This window comes from Camelus bactrianus, chromosome 11 (assembly GCF_048773025.1).
Source record: "Camelus bactrianus isolate YW-2024 breed Bactrian camel chromosome 11, ASM4877302v1, whole genome shotgun sequence".
Classification (NCBI taxonomy): Eukaryota; Metazoa; Chordata; class Mammalia; order Artiodactyla; family Camelidae; genus Camelus; species Camelus bactrianus.
In genome coordinates, this window is record NC_133549.1 from 79,680,495 (window position 1) to 79,704,000 (window position 23,506).

The window sequence follows — 23,506 nt, forward strand, 5'->3', positions numbered from 1 at the left end:
AGAGTGATCCTCATCACGTGGATGTGCTCTGGGCAGCATCAAGGATAGCTGGACATCCCTCCTCTCGACAATTACATCTGCTAGACAGATGACAGGCCATCTGTTAGGAGGGAGCTCACTGCCTGGGCACCTCTGTCACTGTAAACAGTGAACAGGGCAAAATTTTCCAGGAACCAGACATTGAGAATTAGTCCATTACATGGAGTTCATGCAATTAAATGGAAATCTCTGGGCTATTTTGCTGGCAGACATGCAGGTTTGAGATGATATTGTAAAGCTAAAAGAGTCAAATTTGACCAGTAGTCTCCTTGAGATTGGGAACCTGAGCATCGAGGCTGCCAGAGCAGTCAGGCTTTATAGGGGAGGGGGAATTATGGAAAAGAACAATACTCCATGAGGATCTGGCAGGGTCGGTGAGGCCCAGAGAGGTCAAAAGTGGAGTCCTGGCCATGACGCTGGCATCATTGGGAGATGCTGGCTCCTTTCAGGGATCCCATGACTCCCTACTTATGAAAGCCCTAGTTTAGTTTGGATTGGGCCCCAGGGCTCCTCCTGTGTCCAGGCTGGTGACTCAAGATGTCAATGCCTCCATTCTATTAGCTGTTTCCACCAGAAGCCACTGAAGTCTGGAAAAGGTGGCATGTGAGTAAGAAGACTGTCCAGTTCACCTGTCTGGAAACCAGGGAGCTGGAATTTTCTTGTAAAGCTGGAGTGATGGGTGAGATCACCTCAGGATCTCCATAGGAATATGTGGGGAAGCCCATGGCAAGGGTTCACATGTAGCTTGGATGACCTCCATGTGTTACTGTAGTCCACTGAGCTCACCCAGCATCACGATGCAGTTTCCCCCAGGGGATGGTGCTATGGTCTGGGCCAGGAGGGGGATGACAGTAGGGCCCACAGGCAGGATTCTGAGAGATGAGGAGACCTGGCAACTCTGGTCACCATCATCAGTGACATGTCACCAACAGGACAGCCAGGAAAGCCAAGATGCTGTTGAAGGGCCAAGGCTGGTCTTCAACACAAAACACAGAGGCCAGAAGGAAAAAGGCTGGCAGGGGGCAAGCCAGAATTGTGATTCCTGATCTGGGGAGTAGGTTCAGGGGTGGGGCTGGAGGAGGCAGGGAGTAAGGGAAAGACAGGGCTGAGGGAGCACGAGGGTACCCAGACTTAAGTGTCCCAGGTGCTAGGACTTGTCCTCTGTTGCATAAATGTTCTACAATCTAATCCTTAGTGCATTTCTGTGACGTAGGTATTAATGTCTCCACTTTAGCAATGATAAAAGCGAAAGTTAAAAAAAAAAAAAATTAAGTGACTTGTTCCAAGCTATACAGCTAGCATGCTTGACCTAATTCAGATCAAACTCAGAGTTCCTGTTTGTTCCACTCAACCTCTCTAGGAGTTATTTTCCTTCCTTATAAAGCCAGGGAAGCTGGACAAGATCAGAGCTTCCTAAACTTTGACTTAGATCCACCTTCATGATTTTTGTCATCTCCACCTTCCATCTCAACTGTTATTGGTGTCTAAGTTTTCCTTAAGCAGTCTCACTTGGGGTGTGTGTGTGTGTGTGTGTGTGTGTGTGTATGTGTGTGTTTAGTGTGTGTTAAAATATACATAACATATAATTTACCATTCAACCATTTTTAAGCATGTAGTTCAGTGGCATTAAGTACACTTACATTGCTCTGCACACTCCTTGGCTTTAACTTAGATATATTTTAGAAAGGAAAACATGCAATGACTATCACGAACGGAAACCAGTATGACTTTCCATAAACAGAAGTCAACCGCTGGAATAAATACAGTGAAGACAGAAAGCCATTCACTTACAGCTGGATACTGTTGCGACTGAGGTCTCTGAGATGAGTCCTGCTCCTTCTCACCCCCAGGAACCCATTCTTTAAAGGGAAGACCTCAAGTGTTAAAGATCTGACAATTCTTCCTTCAGACTCAGAAGAATTGGAAGAGGAGTGACAGGGTCATTTTCTCGCTTTGATGTCAACGTGATCCTGGGCTGTGCCCGAGTACCCTCTCCCACCTTGCCCATCACTGAGCGCCCTCCCTGCCCCCCATACACCTGGGAACACTGTGGGAACTGTTGGATGTGCACAGGTCCCCGCTCACTAAGACTCTGTGACCCCTGACCTCAGAAAAGGGGAATCTCCCTTTTCTTTCAGACTCAGATCAATGACTAGGAGCATCCTTTGGGACAAGTCCTTCAAGTTCTCTTCCCCAATTTTCCCAAGAGAAATGAGGGTGGCTCTCAGATGTCCTTTCTCGGTCTGAATCCCGTAACAAGGATTAGACTGCCCACACTCTACAAGCCCAGCTGCCCTGGACAGCAGGCTGCAGGGCACTTTGTTATGATGTCTGCACAGGGCAACCATCATCAGGCCACACCATGGTGGGTGAGGCCACCAGTTGCTTTGAGTGAGTGAACTTAGTGCAATCTGGGTGGAAAAGCAGATGTGTTAGGCATCGGAAGTGGAGCTTACAGTGCTGGTGGAAAACAGAAGCAGCCCCTGAGAGGCAGAGGCCTCTGACACAGGAGGTTCACAGCGAGCCGGACTCCAGTTTGAGGTTAGAGGTGTCTGGGTGCCAATTTCCCTAGACAATGGAAGGAATGGGATGTGTGTAGCTGCGTCTTCCTTGGAAGCACTAAGAGGCTGAAAAGGACCAGGGGAAGAGTTGTCTTTTTAAGTGATGCAGAGATGCTCTCTCTCAATGTTATAAGGAAACATTTTCATTACTGAAGCTGTGGGTATTTTTCAGTAAAATAAGCTGTGAGAGCAGGAATGTGGTGGAAATCCCACTGAACTGTCGTGCCAAGTGGAGTCAGGGCTTTGAGGGGTGGAGGTCCTGATGGGAGGATCTCTCTCGGCCTGCTCCCCTCTCCTGGACATAGTTAACCACACCCCCCTTGGAGCCCTGCCGTGATGCCCACCGGACACGGGACATGCGCTTCTCACCTGGGGCTTGGTCTCATCTTTGTCCTTGTAGTAGAAAAGCTGATCCCCGCGCAGCACGAACCAGCGCTGCTGCCAGTTCTTCATGATGCTCCTCTGCTTCTTCAGCCAGCCCGCCTTCAGCACGGGGCCCAGCCTGCGGGGGCAGGGCGGCCGCCCGGGGCTCCGGCTCTGGTCCCCCATCACTAGGCTTTTGGAGCGGGCTGGAAGCCAAACACACACACAGGGAGCATGAGGGATGGCAGGCCCGTTGGCAGTCCTTGCCCCACCCTGGCATCCCAGCTGCCCTGTGACCAGCGCATGGGAGCTTCGGCCAGCAGGGCGTGGTCAGGCTTGGCCTTCTTTCCCCTCAGGTTCAAAGGGGCGTGGGCTGGAGCACCTCATTCACCTGGGGTAGTGAAGAGTCTACCTGCCTGGTTAGTTTGTGCTACGTCTTTGGGATCCAAGATTCTCCATTTCCCAGGTGTGTTCATCCATCCTTGCATCCATTTATCTATCCATCCATCCATCCTTCCATCCATCCTTCCATTTGTTCAATGACTCATTCCTTTATTCAGCATTGAGTATCTACTATGTGTCAGTCACTATTCCAGGTGCTGAAGATAAAGCAGTTAAGAAACATAAAAATTTGGGTCCTGCCAGAGCTCCATTCTAGAAAGGTTTCTGTTATTCAAGCCCCGAGGAGCTGGCCCCATCAGACCCTCTCCCTAGTTTCTGCACAGCACCCACTCCCCTGGAGGTGTCAGGTCTGAGCACCATTGCCCAGAACTCCCCACCCCCACCCCCAGCACCCCCTGAGCTGCTTCCCTGAGATCATCCTGGCAGGTGGGTCTGGACAGCAGGGCCTCCACTGCAATTGCTTGCTGTGATGTGTCGATGGCTCCCTGGCAGGGGAAAGGGACCAGCTCTCCTCCCTCAGAGGTTCTGAGAGCCCGTGAGCACTTCTGCCCTGCAGATGCCACTGACCAGCACTCTGCCTAGGGTGGTACTGTCCTGTCCTTCCTCTGCCCCTTCCTTTTGCTCTCTCCCCTCTGTCCTGGGGGAAGCTATTCTCCTCTCTCTGGCCAGTGTCAAGGATATTGCTGCAGTGGTCACTGGGAGGGGCCATCATAGACTTCGGAGGAACAGCTCTGAGTCCAAACATAATCACACTTGCAATTCTTAGACCATGGGTCCTAATTTCTGATTGGAATGCTTGGTGCCCACAACCCACAGTTGTTGCATTGTATCTGTGGTTCTGTGTGTGTGTGTTTGTGTGTGTGTCTAAACTCCTTTCACTGCACTAGTGTCTGCAGTTCCCTAAGCCTGGCTGTCCCTCTGCTCATGCTATCCCACATGTGGACCTTCCATCCCTTTCCTACTCAACACCTGGCTTTGGCTGCATGGTGAGCTCCTATTCATCCTTCAAGACCCACCTCCACAGAACCTTCCTTCTGATCTTGTCTAGATAGTCATTTCCTCCTTGAGTAAGGTACGTGGTCCATGGCTGGTAATGTGGCTCCCATTACCATGCCAGGAAGGTAGGTAATGGATATCAGACATGGCTGTCAAACATCACAGGCTACTTAGGATTTTTCCTTTTTTTTTTAACTGAAGTATAGTTGATTTACAATGTTATATTAGTTTCCAGTATATAACACAGTGATTCAATATCATTATAGATTATACTCCATTTAAAGTTATTACAAAATAATGGCTCTATTTCCCATGTGCTATACAATATATCCTTGTTGCTTATTTATTTTATACTAAGTGGTTTGTGTCTCTTAATCTTTTTTTTTAAATGGAAGAATAGTCGATTTCCAATGTGTTAATTTCTGGTGTAGAGCATAGTGGCTCAGTTATATTTATGTGTGTGTGTATATATATATATTCCTTTTCATACTCTTTTTCATTATAGATATTACAAGGTATTGAATATAGTGCCCTGTGCTGTACAGTAGGACCTTGTTGTTTATCTGTTTTATGTACAGTAGTTAGTATCTACAAATGTTAGATATGTTTGGACGGCATGGTGCAGCTCTCCATCCAAGAAAGCGCTGCCCTTGAAGCTCCCTGTGCCCTGCATCTGAGGCTGGGCTTCACTTGTTTTTGCATTTACCCACCTTTCTGCGGGTCCTGGTCCCCACGCATGTTGATGTGAACCAGAGGAAAGTGCACTTCCTGCCTTTATTTCTTTGGCTGTTTTCTATCTCTGTAAATTAACTTAAGACTCCCTCTCTGTTGAACACTTGGATTCTTTCCAGTGTTAGTTATTTAATTAAAGAGACAATGGGGTCCAGTTGAAGAACTACAGGCTTGGGTTGGGATCACTGCCAGTTCTGGGAACTCTTGGTGCCTCAGTCTGCCCATCAGCAAGCTGGGCCCATGTGGGATGGCAATTCCTGACTCTGCAGGGTGAGCTGGGGCGGGGGGGAGGGGTGGAGACTCTCTGCAGCCTGGCAGAGAGCTGGGCACGAATGAGGTACCCAGTAACTGGTTACCATGGAAATGGTGATGATGATCATGAAAATGGTACGGTGGATGTCTCCATGCAGAACTGTTTCCTGAATGTGGGTTCTGAGGGTGAGCTCAGGGGGCATAAGGCATGAACTTTTCTATGACTTTCAGCTCCTTAGGTGCCATTACACACTTCCTTCTGAAAATAGTGTGTGGATATATTACAGCACACAATTACACTAATGCACCACTTTGTCCATAGCCCTCAGCATGAAATATCATAATCTGAATACACCCACTCCATAATTTAGGATGTATAAAAGATACTTAGGTATCATCCTAGCTCACTCTATTTTTGGATTCCTAATCAGGTGGAATGTCTCTGCATGGGCTTCTGCTAACTGTATGAAGCATCCGCTTGCTCCCTTTGCCCATCTAACTGATTGCCCCTGGTGGGAAGGGCTGGCTAGGATGGGGAGCAGCTGGAGTCCCTGCAGGTCCATGAGTCACTTGAATCCTCTTCCCCTCCCCTGTGAGCCTCAGTCTGACTCCGGAACTCTTCCCGCAGCCCCTGAAAGGCCTTTCTTTCATTTCCAGGTGCCCGTGGTACTGTGCCTGGCATCTGCACTGCTTAATCGCCAGAGCTCTGCAGCCTTCTCTGAAGGGAGCCCTGCCTGGGTGAGGCTCGGCTGAGTGGCTCACAGGGAGGTGGGGTCCATGTCCCATGGGACCTGCTGCATCAGGAGGGGCCTTTCTGCTCCTAGGGCTGTACCTGCACCCCCCTCATCCCTCCTTTCATCTCAGGCTGCCAAGGAGCTGGAGCAGGGCTGGATTCAACAGACACTGATCCCTTTCTAGGCCCTGGGGACTTGCAGACAACGGTTACCATGACCCCGGTATTCTGGTGGAGTCTGACAGAGGACCAGGGGGGAGAGGGCACAGGTGTGTCCCCTTAGTTACTGAGTTTTCTGAGTCTCAGTTTCCTCATCTCTAAAATTCCATTAATTAAGAAGGATGGTAACCTGGAGATTGTCATTCTAGGTTAAATAAGCCAGAAAGAGAGAGAAAAATATCATATGATATCATTCATATGTGGAATCTAAAAAAAGATACAAATGAACTTATTTACAAAACAGGAACAGACTCACAGATATAGAAAATAAACTTACAGTTACCAGGGGAGAAAGAGGGTGGGAAGGGATACATTGGGAGTTTGAGATGCTAACTACTGTATATAAAATAGATAAACAACAAGGCCCTACTGTAGAGCACAGGGAACTATATTCAGCATCTTGTAGTAACCTATCATGAAAAAGGATGTGAAAAGGAATATATGTATGTACATGTATGACTGAAATATTATGCTGTACACCAGAAATTGACACAACATTATAAAAGGACTATAGTTCAAAAATTAAAAAAAAAAAAAAAGAATGGATGGTAAAATTAAGTCTAGGCTTCTGTCTTTTTAATAACTTGAGATTTCTAACATGAGCCTGGGCAGAAGCTGGGCTCCTGGGGAGGTGAGGAAAGGCCAGCTCCCAGGCCCCTCAGTTCACCAGGGAGGCACTTCCTGCGGATGGTACTCAAGCTGCCAAGCCAGCCTGGCTTTTCCCCCGGCTGATCAATCACACAGATATTACTTATAAGGCCCAGAGAGCATCTTGAAAGGGAAATAACCGTTGTTATGATTTATTAATAACTTCTGTTCCTGTCCTCAGCATTTCCTTGAATCAAGCTACTCAGTTCTGTAAACATTTAAGCCAAGGTTTCAAGTCAAACAGCTCTGGCATTCTAAGGCTCCGGAACCAAGGGGAGTTTCTGGAGCTTCTGGCCAGGGAGCAGATCAGCTTGTGACCAGGGAAGGAGGAGGGTGCCCTTCTCCCTCCTCAAAGCCGGGCTCCTCTGCTCACAAACACAATCATTCATTCACTCACTCATTCATTCATGCCTTCCAGGTACTCCAGGAACTCCTCCAGGTACGGTGCAGAACCCCGAGTTGTCCATGTTCCCCTGGAGCCCCCAGGCTGGCAGGGGAAACAAGTCACAAGGAACACCCACCCAGAGATGAAACAGCCACAGGCCATATGGACAGGCAAAGGCTGTACCCATCTTAAGGAAGGTGCAGACCTTTCTGCCATAGACATCTGCAGAGCCGCCCGGAGGAGGGAGCACCTGGGCTGAGCCCTGGAGGATGAGCTGAACTGGGGTCATCTCAGGGGAGGTGGGGCTCAGATTTGGGGGGAAGGAATGGAAGTGCTACCTCTTGGCTCAAATCAGTGCCTGTGCTAGGCTGATGCTGTCACCTATTTTAATGATAAGCATGTCTTGAGAGGGTGGGCTGTACTCCTAGCCTCTCCTTTCTCACCCTTGCCCCCAGTTTCCTGCCAACCCCTTGCATTTGGAGATTTTTTCCCCTCCTGAACCTGCTCTGATCAATTCCAACAATCTGGTTCTGGTTCTCAGCCTCCGAGACCCCTTGGTACTCAGGCAATATTGATCACCGTCTTCTTGAATCTTTTTCTCCCGCTCTGCTGAGCCCAACTGTCTAATCTACAAGCCCTTTCTGCCCGTGACTCCCTCTGTTCTCCCTGCTGCCCCAGCTGCCCTCCATTCCATCATGACTCCAGGTGTTTATTTCTGCCCGGATCTTATTCCAGGACTTCCAGCTCACATGTTAAATCATCTGTGAGACATCTCCATGGGGATGCTTCACGGTCACCAACACCCATGTTCAAGTTCAACGCCTACTCACCTCTCCCAAACTTGTTCCCCCTCCCGCTCCTCATCCAGGGTTCATGACTGGGACTGACCTGTCTCGATCGCTTGGAGTTGTTCTGACAAATCCCACTCCCTTCAAGCCCCACAGTCAATTTGTGTCCAAATTCTGAAGCAAATCAAATTCTTATCATCCCTTGCCTGGACTCCCTCCTCTTGCCCCCTGCCCTCTTCAGGAGTCTCCAAAAGAGATGTAGCTGCTAAGGAAATCTTTCTAAACATGAATATAATCCTTTTATTCTTTTTCTCAAAAGTAGTTATGGTATTTACCACCATGTGCAGAGTAAAATACAACCCCAGCCCGGCAGTCGTGATTCCTTCATGAGAAGGTGTCTCCCCAGCTTACCACGCCCGCCCCCTCTGCCCCAGGCTAATAGCTGTCAAAGGCGTCTGCCTCCCCCACCTGGGGATCTTAGAAAATCTGGTGTCTGGATCTGCTGAATCACAACTTTGGGGGGAAGGACCTGGAATCCGGATTTTGAAGCAGCGCAGGTGATTTTGGTAATTGCTGCCCTGGGCTCTAGTCACACCAGACGACTTCCCATCGTAATGCCCTTTTGTCCATCCTCACTGTCAAAGTCCTACTTGCTATTCCAGGTTTGGGTCCACCTTCACCTCCTCCATGTAGCAGAGTCAGTCCACTAAAATCAGTCTCTTTCTTTTCACTTCGATTTCACCTTGAAAATGCTATGAGTAACAGTCTGGCATATAATAGCGTTGTTTGCGATGTGCCTGGATCTTCCTCTCCCCAAAACAGAAGACCCAACTCTTTCCTGGGAAACTCTGTGCGTATGAGTGTGCATGTGTTTTCTAGTGTGTAAGAGAGTGTATACGTGCATGAGTGTGCAAGTGTGTGTACGTGCATGCATGTGTGTTTGCAAGCATGTACGACTGTGAATGTATGAGCGTGTGTGCATGCATGCGTGTGTGACTATGAGTGTACAATGTATGAGGGTATGTTTGTAAGTACATTTGAGAGTGTGGGCGTATGTCTATGTGTGAGTGGGTGCACGAGTGTGAGTGTGTTTGCAAGCATGTGCAGTGTGAGTGCATGCCTGCATCTGCACACCTGTTTGGAGGAATCCTAAATTCAGAATCTGGGGTCTTGGTCCAGGCAGTCGGTCCTAAGTGGGGAGGCCCTGCAGACTCATCCGGCACCCCTGGAGGCCTGAGATCCTCATTCGGAAGCCAGGCTGGTGGGAAACTGGGGAAGCTGACGGGATGAGCCAGGGGAGGAGAGGCAGAGAGCGGGAGGCTGTGGGTCTCTGGGAGGGTGGGGAGCAGGGACCACCCTGAGGGGCATTTAGGAGGATGGGCTGATGACTGCCAGTATGGGGAGGAGGAGGGATGGGGCACAGGCCAGTGGTCGAGGAGGGAGGGGCAGGATGGTGCTGGCAGTGACCCAACCCGCACGTGTTGGGTTTCCGCCGTCTCTCTGACACCCACGAGGATGTGTCCAGGAGGAAGTGGGATGTGGGCTCCGGCGTGTGGGAGAGGGATTCAGGCTCGGGAGAGAGGGGGCTGCAGATCAGCGCCCAGTCAAAGGACACTGCACTGGCCGCTGGCTTGTTTATTTACCCCTTATAACAAGTGTTACTGCTTTGGTTTACAGCCGTGCAAGCTGAGATTTAGAGAGCCAAGTCAGCCGCAAGGCTGCACCGTGAGCCAATCCGAATTCTCCCTCCTACAGAGCCTGTGCACTAAGGCCCTTGTGAAACTGCCAGGGCATCCACGCACGAGGTCTCCCAGGAGGCCTCTAGAGTGTGGGAAGGAAGGGACTGGGGCTGGAACTTCGAAGCCCTTCGACTCTGCGTGGAGGACAGGAGGAGGCAGAGCAGCCTGTGAACCAGGCTGGGAGGAGCAGTGAACAACCAGGGAGAGCGTTCTCAGGGACCCAGAGAGGGTTGCAAGAAAAGGGTAAAGCCTGCCAGAGGCAGAAAAAGGGTTAATGTCTATGGGGTCACGGGGGTGGGGGGTGGGCAGGGAGAGGGTCAAGGGGTGAGTGAGGAGAGGGGCACACAGTCAAGAGTGTGGAGAACTCTTCCAGGGTAGGTCCCCATAAAGGAGGGGAGGGAGGGAGCAGGGTCTCTGGAGCGGGCCGTGGGATGGAGGGCAGGTTGCCCCTTATTAAGACAGAGGGATCTGAGCCTACTTAAAAGTGGACAAGTGGGGGGGGGGCTTTTGCCCAGGAGGGGTTGAGGGTATGAGCGGGGGTGGGTGGGAGATGAGACAGAATGGGAGCTGAAGGGTCCATGAGGTGACAGATGTGGAACGTGGGCGGGGGTTAGCCTGGGATAGCAAGATGCCATCATGGGCTGTGGCAGGAGGCAGAGGTCAGGGATGGACATGGACGGGGTCCTGCAGTGGTGATGAGGCTTTCTCCCTGCTCTGGGGCACCTAGTCCCACGGGGCGGGGTCATAGAGCCTACCTATGTCACCTGGTCCCCTTTGCTCAGGGCCCTGTCTGCCACCTGCCCCATTCCTCTGTGCTGCGGCAGCTCAGAGCTGCGGCTGTGCCATGAGGCCTGCAAAACCTCCAGTGCCCTGGCCCTGACCCGGCTGGTTGTTCTGAGACCTGGAGAAAGAAGATGTGAGCTTTCTCAGCCACTGGGTGTTGGGAGACTCAGTCCTCACTGCATTAGCACTGGGCTGGCTTCCCTAGAAAAGCTGGCCTGGGAGGGGCCAAAACAGGGGAAAGAAGAGGCCAGATGCTCGGACAGGGCGAGAGTGGGGTGGGTGGCAGTGGAAGGGCCGGACATGCCTGAGTGCCTGAAGGGCCAGCGCTGGGGGTGGGAGCCTGGCAGCTGACCTGAGTAATTTCACTTGTTCCTCAGAATAACCCTGAATTCTTGGATGTTCTGACTGAGACTCAGAAGAGGGGAGCAGCTCACTCGTGGTCACATAGTGTTGTTAGGTGGCAGAGCCAGGATTGAAAACCCAATCAGTGCTGGTCACTGTGGATGCTACAGTCCTTCCCCAACAGAACTGAGCCTGAGTAGGGCCCCATGTGCTTCAGATCAGAGGTACCATGGAGGAAGGAGAAAAGTGGCCTGAACAGGCATGTGCCCAAGAGTCCAAGAGATGACAGAGGCTGCCAGGGATGAAAACACCAGCCAAGTTCAACTCAGGAGGTCAGAACCCTGGGTGGAGGAAATGGAATTCAAGGACCCAAAGGTTCATTCATTATTAGAGAAGGACAAAGGGCTGTACAGCATCAAGGCGTTGCTAGGGCAACAGGAGGTGCAAGGCCAGCCGTGATTCATGCCCTTTTCCTATCAAGGAAGGGGATCTTTTGTTTCTCAGTCGAAGAAATTAAAGACGTGAACAGGTGATGTACAGAAGAGAAAATGCAAACCGCCAGTGAAGATGGGTGGAGATGCTGGATTTCAACAGTAATCAGAGGGAAGTGCAAATTAGAACCATTATGTGATGCAGCATTTTCAGCAGGTATATTTTTCAAGTTTGATAATATCAGGTGCTGATATTAGGGCAGGTGGGCTGAATTTAATAAAATTGAAAACATGCCCACTCTACAACCCAGCAATTCCATTTCTTGCCTCTCTCCTGCAGAGAGGACTGCAAGTACCTAGGGAGTCACACACAAGGATGCCCTTGGAGCACTCGGAATGATCCTAAAAATGGAAAAACCCAAGTGCTCAACAATAGGAAAATCATCAAATAAACTGCCGTATTCACATTACAGGATGCATGGCAGAAGACAGAAAGGATGAGCTGAAGGTATATGAGCTGACAGTTAGCTCCCCCCTCTTAACAAACACTTCACGAGAGGTGTCTTCACTCTCTCCAAGTCCTCTCCTAGTCCCCTTTTTAAAACCGTAGTAGAGCACAGGGAAATGTATACAAGATCTTGTGGTAGCTCACGGAGAAAAAAATGAAACAATGAATATATGTATATTCATATATAACTGAAACATTGTGCTCTACACTGGAAATTGACACAACATTGGAAACTGACCATAACCCAATAAAATAAAAATTTAAAAAAAAAGGACGCACTAAATGAACAGCTAAAAAAAAAGCTGTAGTAAAATACACTTAACATAAGATTTACCATTTTAGCCATTTTGAAGTGCACACTTGAATGTGTCATTAAGTACATTCACATTGCCATATAACCATCACCACCATCCATCTCCAGAATTTTTCATCACCCCCAATGCTTCCTGTTCTCTTTTGACCCCACCTAGTTAGCCTCCCCCTGTCTCTGTGCGACCCAGACTGCTCTTATCAAGGCCACGGATGTCCCTCATGTTGCTCAATCCAAGGATCAAGGTGGTCCATCCATTCCTTCCCCTTAGAACACCTGACCCCAGTTAAGTGGTCCATTTCTATCCCTGGGTCCAAGACTACTCCTTCCTGTCTCTCCCCTTCTTCACTGGCCACCACTCTCAGTCTCCTCATCATCCCCACCTCTTAGAGTCCAGTGCCCAGCGCTAGTCTTTGGACCCCTTTTCTGTCCACACTCACTGCTGCCTCAGTGATCTCCCACCTCATGGATTTAAACACCATCGATGTGTGGCAGGCGCCTGTGCAGAGCTCAACCCTAACTCCAGACCCACGCGTCTATCACACTGTCCACCTGACACATCTCATGTCCAAAGCTCAACTCTTGGTCTTTCCCCGCCCCCAAACCTACTACCTGACAGTCTCCTCTATCAAGGTCAGCGGAAACTCTATCAGGCTTGCCTGTTCCCAGCCACCATCATTTCTCACCTGAATTACTGCCACAGTCTCTTCTCCAGTCTGCCACCCCCCACTGCAGTTTCTTAACAGGGCAGCCAGGGAGAGTTTGTAAAGATGGGAGTTAGAGCATGCTGTTCCCTATGAGTCCTGCAGGACTCCCCTCTTGGCTCAGAGTGAAAAGTAGGAGCCAGCACTACAGCCTACAAGGGTCCTCGGGACCGAGCCACATGGCCCCTCGGACCTCCCTGTGCTTCCCTGCCCTTGGCCACATTGGCCTCTGCTCTTTCCCAAACAGGTCAGCCATGCATCTGCCACCGGGCTCTGCACCCGCTGATCCTGGCCCTTCAGGGCTTCCGCTCAGCCCTTTCGTTCTTTTCTCAAATGCCATTTTCTCAATGAGGACTTCCTGAGCACCCTTTGAAGATGCATCCCAACCCTCCCATCTACCCTTTTCTGCTTTATTTTAACATTTATTTAAATCCTATTATAGCGGTGGAAGAGACCAAATTGCAGAACAAGACACAAAATATAAAACTATTTTAAAGGGGGAAGAAAACCCTTCCCCCTTAAACAAAAGACATCCCAAGGTATATTCATGGGGGATGGGCATTTGCATAGAAAGAACACGTCACAGCTGTAACAGGGATTGTGGTCATGAAGGGAAGAGTGGGCTGTAGGGCTGCGGTTTTGTACAGGAAGGAACGCATGCATTGCTTATATAAATTAAAATAAAAACTTTAAAAGAAAGAGCTCTTTTGGAATGGAGCTAAATCCCCTTGGAAGATCTAAAATAGCAATGAAAATATCACGAGTTAGATAAATGTTTATGAGTATTTATCTGCAAAAAGCACCACACTAGGCTGTGGTCGGCAACACAGAGTGACGCCAAGCCTCTGCCTGCTTGGAGCTTCGAGGCCGAACGGATGATGCTTTGTGCAAGCGTGGCTCAGGTGCATCTGTAGATTTTCCATGGTCAGGGGGCCGTCCTCTGTAGGTGAGCCCCTCTGGTGGCCCTGGGTCTACTCCAGCCTGTCTGCTCCACCCCATCTCAGGTGAGGAGGGGGCTCAGCAAGGGTGGGTGGGTTGTTCACTCACCCAGCGTTGCAACAAGAGTACCTCGCAGCTGCTACAGCTTAGAAATTGCCGAGAACACATTAAAGCTCCCTTACCTTAGTGGATCACCTCAGAGCTCCACCCAAATTCCCTTGATTCCTTTTTCCTGTTTATATGCCCCCTTACTTCCAACAGCTTACCCCAGTGACTTTTCAGGACTGCCGGCCCACTCTGGAAGACTGCCTTTGGGCTGTTGGAGCCATTTGGAGCCAGCACTGGGAAAACCAAGTGCCTAGGAATTTACATCCCTCCCTCACTCCTCCAGCCCTTGGGCAAAGACTCCTGGGTATGGAAGCCTGAAAGCCCCTGCAGCCTTGTTTCTAGTTGGAAGCCACTCAGAGGGGTCAAAAGGTGTAATTCACACTTCAAATTTCCTCTGGGGCTCAGATGAGACCCCCCCCTTTTATTGGGCTTTGCACCCCAGCTTGGCTAGCCTCTTCCCTCTGTCTCACTGGGATCCCTTAGGGGTACATCCGTAAGAAATTACCGCATGATAATCTCATCTCAGGGTCTACTTAGGAGACCCGCATCTAACACACCTGTTCGTATTTAGGGCCTTTTGACGAGGCCTTGGCAGCTGCTGGGGCGGCCGGCCCTGCGCTGCTCCCCAGGGCTCAGCGCTCTGCAGCCGGCTAGGGCTGTTTTTCCATCTGCAGCTCAGTAAATGCAGCCCCGAGAGCAGGGAGGAGTGGCTGCGCTTGGACTAAAACACAATTGATTTATAAAAGTCAATGGGATTTGAAAGCTGGGCTGGGGAAATAGCAAGATGGCTCTCAGAGCTGAATTGATTTAAAGGGTAAGTATTGAAGTCGAAAGATTGATGGAGAAGAGAGAGGGGAGGTAATGGAAGAGGCACTCTGGAGAGGGCCCGACAAGACGGTTTCATAAAGTTAATGCAATTTGCAGCCAAGGGCGAGGGGGCCTCGCCAGGTTCCCGTGCTGTCCTGGGAGCACTGTGAGAGCCTCAGATGATTTATAACAGCATGGTTCCTGAGTGCCCCCTACCTTTAACATTTTTTAAAAACTTGTGACTTAGCTTCTTCCTAGGCTCCTCTTGGTCATCTGTTCTTTGCTAAGATACCCATCTGAGGGGTCTAGAGAACCAGCCAGGCCCTCACTTTGGGGCCTGGAATATGGACAAGAAGGAAACCTACCCACCGTAAGAAAAAGGTATTAATTGTAATATAGCTCTGAGGGGGATCTAGAAAGTTTGGATTTTTTTTTTCATAATGATTATTTTAATGCTTTAAAAACATCAGTAGAAAAGATCAAAATTTTTTTTTTTTGCTGGAGATACTGGAGATTGAATCCAAGACCTCGTGTACGCTAAGCATGAGCTATACCCGCGCCTGACAAAGATTACATTCCTAACGGTTATTTTTATTGGTTCTTCCTGGGCCTGCCTCCTGGCTCAGCTGGTGCTGGTCTTCAGCAAGGGGGTGCAGGAGGCAGGGTGACCCCCAAACTGCTTGACCTGCCCTTCCATGCAGTGTGCACCCCCAGGTCCAACTGGATCTAAGTTCATTCATCCATCCATGGAGCATATGGGGCCGCTAGGGCGTCCACCGGGAGACTGGGAGACCAGCAATGAGGCTGAATCCGGATGAATGAATGGAGCGAGCCCTTAGAGGGGATCAGGTTCAGCCACCTCAAAATATGCCACTTTGGCATATCGATTATTTTTAGCTGAAGGCAACTGAGAAACAGTACACAGGAGGAGCTCTCCTCCCTCCCCATTTCTGCCTAAAAGCAGGGCATCAATTTTCCTTTGTAAAGGTTCCTTGCCACTCCTGTACCAGGAAGGGGAGAGTGAGATTCTTATCATCGGGAGGTGACTCAAGTCTGCATAATGAACCTTACTAAACACCTCTTATCTACCATACTTTTCCTAGTCACCATCCCATAATTTACTGCCCCTGGGTTTAACTGCATCTTTTCTATGAAGCAGCCCCTCACTCATTTAAAACTGGAAAAAAATTATAAGCCTTTTCTCCTGTTAATCTTTTATCAGTTTAATTAGCAGGTATCAGGTGCTGAACTTAAGAGGATAGACAATTTTCCTCCCCTACACTATGGAAGGCTGCAGGAAGAAAGGGTGTGCCCAGCAGGGGGAACAGGAAGACATGCAGAGCATGGGGTTAAACCCAGAAAGTCTGGTTCCCAGGCTTTTAACCCTGACTCTCACAGGACCCACATCCCTGTCCTAGAATAGACCAAACCCTAACTCCTTCCCACCAAGACTAATTTTAAAAACTCCTTTCTCTGAGAAAGACAAGACTGATGGACCTCCTCTAACTTTCATCTGCAGGCTGGACCTCCAGCTATCGTCCCGTGGTGGGGGTCCCTTTTGCTGCATCTCATTTGAGGAGGCTGTGCCCCCTTTCATGGTGAAGGAAGGTTTTGCCGTCATCGACATGGGTATGAAGCCGAGAAGGTGAGAAGGTCTCTGAGCTGGTGTGCAGCCAGGCCTCCAGCTTCACCTCCCACTCATACCACACACCCCACTCCTTCCAGATCAATGACCGGTCCCCACAAGGGCCATTTTGAGCCACACTCCCGCACCTCTGTGCTTGCCACCCTGACGAGCCCTGACCCACTCCTGACGTGTCAGTGTAGCTATTTCCTATCGTATGAAGACTCTAGTCTTCCAGTCAAAGCAGGGGGTTGACTGCCGACCACCGTGACAGGACACACCTCTGGCCGGACATGTGCCTCTCTGTGCTGGGTTGATTTGTGAGCTTCTCGTGGCCCGAGAGGGTGCCCTCCTCAGGCTGGATTCCTAGAATGTAGTTCGGAGCTTCTCAACAAATGCTTGCCGAGTAAATGTGCAGACATGAGACGGAATCCTCAAGTTCAAAGAAAACAGGAAAGATCGAATCTTGGTTTGGAAGAAATCCACCAACACGATTTCTCCTACCCAAGGCCTGTTTCCACATGACGAAAGGTTAAAGGGCACGAGATTGTCAATTTCATTCATGGGATTGGAGGAGCAGCAAACAGGAGCAGGAAACACAGGATGTGGTTTTCCTATTTCTCCTAGTTTGGCGGTGGGAATGGAGAGGCCCAGGACTTGGAGACCTAAAGCCCTTCAGCCTCTTGGAACCCCAGGTTTTGGGAGTAAAATACGAATTGTGTCCACTTCCTAGACCGTGGTGCAGAAGAAATGAATGACACTTCGAAAGTGCTTTGCAAAGAGCGAAGTGCAGAATGGATGGATTGTGGTTAGCATGATTTCTTGTTGCTGCAGGCAGAGCCCCTGGGAGGCCTCTCTCCGCCCTTCTGCACCGCGTCTGGGAACAGCTGGCCCTAGGATTGCTAACACTGCTCCTGTTCAGACTAGCAAGCTGCTCACCAGGAGCCTAGGATCCGTGGAGTTGATGTAATTCAATATTGATTATAAATTTCATTTCTGCCGGCCTATGGGCCATTAGCTTAGATCAATACATTCTCCACCCTTGGTTAAGTAATCACTGAGGCTGTTGATGATTTCAGCAGAGTAAGGGCAGGTCCCTGGTTGTCTTGGCTGAGGAGTCCAAGGCAGCCTCCTAGCCTAGGCTTAACCCAGTTCAAAGTGTCTTACAAATAAATCATTTATTTTTCCACTCGCAAACACGAAGGTCATGGTCAATTCTCCAGTTCTCTGGGGCTGGAAGCCCAGTCCAGAGATCCTCTAGCCCAGCATCTGGCAGTGCCTTGTACCCGGCGTGTCTAAGAGTAATGAATGGGTAATGAACTCTGGGCAACTTCCACGGACAGAACTCAAGTTTTCCCACCAGCTGGTATCTGGGAGGAGAGGCAGGAGGAAGGAGGAGGCTTGGGTTCACCGTGCATCTTCCCTCCAGGACACAAACTGCCACCTTCACCTCCAGGCACAAGGGCCTCGGCAGCTGCAGATGGACTGGTGGGCTGGGGGCCAGGGGGGAGTGTGCGGGAGCCTGGCTGACAGCCGCTGAGCACTCTCAGTAGATGTGCTCTGACAATGGTCCTGCTTTCTCCTCACACCCTCTGCAGGTGGCAGACAGGAAACGTCATTGCTCCCACAGCATCTACTGAACATCGGCTTTCTCCCTGCAGACTCACTGCCCACACTGCAGCCAGCATCACTGTCTAATGCTCTGTCCAGACACATCATTCCCCTGTTGAAAGCCCTACCTGGATGTGAGATGGGTCAATTCCCTGTCTCATTACTTGGTCTCCTCACTGCCTTTCTGCCCAGGGGCTCACAGTCTGCCCCTCACAGCACACATGCCTCTGGGTCTTGACACAAGAGGCTTTCTACCCCAGGACAGCTCTCCTCTCCTGCTGCCCGGAAAGAACTTGGGGTGTAAACAAATAAACGCACAATGGTTTTCTAGAGCCTTCGGATTTTGAATCCCAGCGCTGCCATTACTGGCTGGGTACCCCTTCCTGGCTGGCAAGTTCTTTCATCTCTCTGGGACTCAGTTTCCTCATCTGAAAAATGGGGCAATAGTGCTCTCTGTCTCAATGAGGATCTCTTCAAGACTGAAGGAGATGATACACATGGTAAGGGTGATAGGACATTAAAATGGGAGCTCCAACAGGGCACCAAGACACAGGAGACGTGACCCTCTAAAGTGAGGGACCGGCCAAGCAGCATGTTTTCAAGGAGGTGGGTGAAAATCAGTTATGTGGCCCTGGGAAGGATGTGGAAATATTGAACTGGTCTTGTATTTTGCTAATGGGTGACTTAGGGCATTTCATTATTCCAGAGTGCTCAAAGCTGTCACGGGGCCCTGCCAGGCAGTGACAGGGGAAGGCCTGGCCCCCTCAGGACAGTAGAGGGCACAAAATCAGTGGCTTCATGAGTTGTGCTTGTTCCACAGCATGTTTACACAAGTTCAACAGACAGGAGCTACGGTTATTGCTATTACGAAAAATATGGTCAGTGCATGAATGATTAAACATGTGTCTGACTCCTTGCAGGCAGGGAGGTGAAGGCATCTGAAGATACAGTATTTGAGCTGGCTCATCTGTCAGAAATACAGCGAGTTGAAATAAAATAGTAGCCAAAGCTGGGATTTCTTAGCATCACCAGGTGCACGGGGCCAGGCCCGCCCGAGCCCACCACACGCATCCGCACCCATGGCCAGCATGGCTGGCAGCCCCTGGTGAGGGCACCCCCGAAGGATGACCCCCCTCCTCATCCATCTAATCCTGACTCCCTCCCCTTTCCCACTAGCCTGCTGCTCAGCCAGGCTGCTGTCAGCTGAACAAATCTGCGAAGGGCCAGGACAGAGTGGGTAGCATGACCCCACCTCTTGTTTTGGCCCCTGCACCTGGTGGTACTGTTGTGAACCCCTGCCCGGGAAGCCAGTGCTTATGAAGGATCAGCATCCTCATGTCATCGGGGCTTAAGCCGCCCAGGGGACACTGTCCGGCCTGGACGGGGCCACATTTGTGGAGGGAGGCCTCTCAGACCTGTGTCCTGTAATCAGGCTGCTTCTGATCTCATTGGTGGGGCAGTTTTGAGCACTTGGCTTCAATTTTCCTGCCTCTGTTTCCCTCCCCTGACTCCCAGGATTGGTATAAGGATCAAAATGGGATGCTTGCCTGTAAGCAGAAAGTCAGCACACAGCCGGCACATCCTAGACACTCAAAGACATTTTCTCATTTTCCTTCCTTCCCTAAAGAAGAAAGTGGAAGAAATATCTGTGGCCTTTAATGTGTTAGTAATGAGAGCATCATACCCTATGAGTCCATTGATATGAAACTGAGTAGGCAAAACCACTCTACAGGGATAGAAATCAGCGGAGTGTGGGTCAGTCTGGTCGGGAGGAGTGACTGGGAAGAGACAGGAGGGAAGCTTCTGGGGTGGAAGGAAATGCTCTATGTCTTGATCTGGGTGGTGGTCACTGGGCTGCACACTTAACGTGTACATTTTGCTGTATGGATGGAAGTATGTCTCAGTTTTAAAAATAAGAAAAAAATGTTAAAATGAACAATGAAAAAATCCTAGAATAAACAATACTCAAAAAATTGGGCTGCAGTATATTTTTAAGGCCACTGTTGTTTAAAGATCCCCTAATTGGGAATTTTTTTTTTCCTCTAAGCAGATCCCTGGGATTTGTCCTAGACATGCTGCTCATTTGAAGGTCTCTGCAATTTTGTTTCAGCTCTGAGCAAGCTCCTGGAGAGGACAGATGGGAGAGAGCTTGGTCCTCTAGTGGTGGAGGTGGTCCAGGCTTGGGCACTGAAGCTCTGGAGTGGGTATCAGCTCTGAGCAATGGTGGCAGCACCTGGCTAGAATAAGGAGGCCACCAGGTGAGTCTCCGCGGCCCCCCTTCTCCACCACAGCCTCCAATAAGGCTTCCAGTCCCGGCCATGCTCCAGCCCAGACCCTAGTTCCATCTCCAGGAGCTGTTCTCATATACCTTCTCCTGGACATACCTCACTCACCCCTCTGCTAGGCCCTTATCTTCTCTCTGAATCTCAGGCAAAGCAGACGCTGCATCACCTAATTAGATTACTGTCCCTTTGCTAATTAGATTACGGTCCCCATCTCAGGCCCCCGGAGGTGGTCTGTCTTAGGGAGCCCTCCGAGCACCTGAGAAGCCTGGGAGGGGGCAGCACGGGGTCACCATGGGCGTATTCTGGAAGGCCACATCATTTGGAACCAAGCAGTCAGAGGAGGTCTGTGAATCCCGCGGTCACCCCTTAAGAGCAGAAACTTCACTCCAAACAATCCTCCAGTGTGACTGGAACAAGCTGTCACCCCCAGTATCTCACGCAATCCTACAGGCTTTAGGGTGAAACCGGGCAGGTCCTCCCCCGCTTCCCAGCCCCGAGAGGCAACGGCTTCAGTTGGTTCCTTCGGTATTTACCTCCACATTTCTAAACGGTATTCATTTATTGCCATTTCTTCCTTTTATTTTGTCTTGATTTCCTTCATCTAGTTATTAACACACCCATCAACTCACGTATTTATCTTTTTGTGTGTGTATGAGACATTCATGTTCTCTTTTAGTAAATTCAGTTACACAACAGTGTCATCAACTACTGTCACCATGGTTTACATTGGATTCCTAGACCTTCTGTATCTTCCAGCTGAAAGTTTGTACCCTCTTGCCCATTTCTCCCTGTTTCCCCCACCTCCCAAACCCGACAACCACTTTTCTACTCTGTTTCTATAAGTTTGCCTTTTTTGCTGCTGTTGTTACATTCAACATACAAGTAATACTGGGCAGAATTTGTCTTTCTCTGTGCGGCTCATTTCATTTAGCATAAGGCCCTCAAGGTCCATCCATGTTGTCACAGTGGCAGGATTCCCTTCTTCCTCGTCGCTGGATTCAGATTATATATATTTTATATACATATATATACATATGTATATATGTATATATATCTCATTTTTTATCCATTCATCAGTTGATGGACACGTGTTTCCACATCTTGGCTCTCGTGGGTAATACTGCTATGAACAACGGAGTGCAGTTATTTCTTTGAGATTGTTTTCATTTCTTTTGGACATATACCCAGAAGTGGACCTGCTGGATCATATGGTAGTTCTATTTTCAGTTTAGGAATCTCCACACTGTTTTGCATAGTGACTGCACCTAGTTACATTCAGTGTACAAGGGCTCCCACTTCTCCACATCCTTGCCAATATTTGTTATCTCTTGTCTTTTCGGTAACAGCCATTCTAACAGGTGTGAGGTGATATCTTAATGTAGTTGTGATCTGCATTTCCCTGTGGTTAGTGATGCTGGGACCTTTTCATGTACCTCTTGGCAATGTGCATGTCTTCTTTGCAAAGATGTCTATTCAGTTCCTCTGCCCATCTTTTAATAGGATTGTTTTTTTCATTTATTTTTGCTATTGTGTTGTATGAATTCGTTGTATATCCTGGATATTAACCCCTTATCAGATACACGATTTGGAAATATTTTCTCCCATTCTGTAGGTTTCCTTTTCATTTTGCTGGTGGTTTCCCTTGCTGTGCAGAAGTTTTTCAGCTTGAGGTAGTCCCACTTGTCTATTTTTGCTTTTGTTTCCTTTGCTTTGGTGTCTAATCCAAAAAAATGATTGCCACCACTGATGTCTAAGAGTTTATATGTCTTACCCCATATATTTTCTTCTAGGAGTTTTGTGGTTTCAGGTCTTACATTCAAGTCTTTAATCTATTTTGAGTTGATTTTTGTGTGTGGTGTACGATAGGGGTCCAGTTTCATTCTCCTGCTTGTGGCTGTTCAGTTTCTCCAACACCATTTATTGAAGAGACTGTCCATTCCATATGCTGTCCATCGTATATTGCTGGCTCCTTTGTTGTAGATTAATTGAACATATAGGCATGGGTTTATTTCTGGGTTCCCTATTCTGCTTCACTGACTTATGATCTGTTTTTATGCCAAATCACTTCTTGATTTTTTTTCCATTTTAAGTATTTTCTATTGACGTCTAACTATGGCAGATGAAGGTTTTATTTATTTCACTCTCCTGTTCCCAACACACAGAAGCACCCACCCCATCCTCCCCATACAGTTATAGTGTATTTCCAGTTTGATCAATATGCAGAATTGGCATTATTAGTACTATGTAATTGCTAGTCCCAGTTGAGCTATGTAGTACCCTATAATTTTCTTTCCTTTCATGTATCACTTTTTGTTTTCCCTGGAGTTCATAATTGCCTTGCCTTTTAATTTACTTAGTTTTCTACTACATAATCAATAACTCAACCTTAAATATTCCAACAGCTGTTCAAATCTAATTTCCATGTATTCATAGGCATTGGGCATCTTCTTGAAAATCACACTGCATTTTATTCCTCAAAGAATCTATAGCTTTCCTGGAGACATGCAGGGTCACCTGCAGTGGCGTTTGGATAGTGTGAGTCCCTGTGTTGGGTAAGGGGGAGGGCATAGGTCTCAGCACTGGGGAGACATGAGAATGAATTCCACCCCTTGTTGGCGGGGTACCCACAATTCTCCCTCCACATCTGCTAAAATGGGAATAATGAAGCCTCATGCTAGGGTCGTCATGAGAATTAAATACGTACCATGGAAATGCCTGGAGCATGGAGGACACACAATAAATGTTGGTTTGCTTTCTTGTGGGAAAATCAAGAAAAATAAGGCCACGGAAAGTACTTTATCTCATTCATAGAGCTTTCTCTCTCCATCCCCACAGTATTGACTAGGCTTTGCACATTCATCAAGGCTTCTAAGACACTGACACTCCTGTGAAGGAAGGCAGCTAACGCTGCTGGAGCTCTGCTCATCTGTCTAATGATTTCCTCTAAAAGAAGGTGCTTTTTTAATAGCAACATCAATTTTACTTTGAAATATTCTAAACAAAGGCAGAAACTCTCAAAGAAAATATGGAGAGCTTGGTGGCATAAAAATTAAAAAGTTATGTACATTCGGGAAAAAAAAGTCCCTGATATACAAGTAAAGGGCAAGCAACAAATTGGGAAAATATTTACAACATGTAAGTCAGTCAAGGGCGGGTGACTTTCCTAAGGATGTAGACCACTTTGGTCCAGAGACAGT

At 48.8% G+C, this 23,506-nt stretch overlaps 1 protein-coding gene across 6 annotated transcripts in view; it reads right to left on the minus strand.

The window, feature by feature from the left end:
- ARHGAP22 (Rho GTPase activating protein 22) overlaps positions 1–23,506 on the minus strand; it is a 179,599-nt gene that overhangs the window by 114,500 nt on the left and 41,593 nt on the right. For all 6 annotated transcript variants that reach the window (XM_074374358.1, XM_074374357.1, XM_074374360.1 and 3 more), the window contains one exon: positions 2,970–3,169. In XM_074374358.1, coding sequence (XP_074230459.1) covers positions 2,970–3,169 — 200 coding nt within the window. The remainder of the gene's footprint in view (positions 1–2,969; positions 3,170–23,506) is intronic.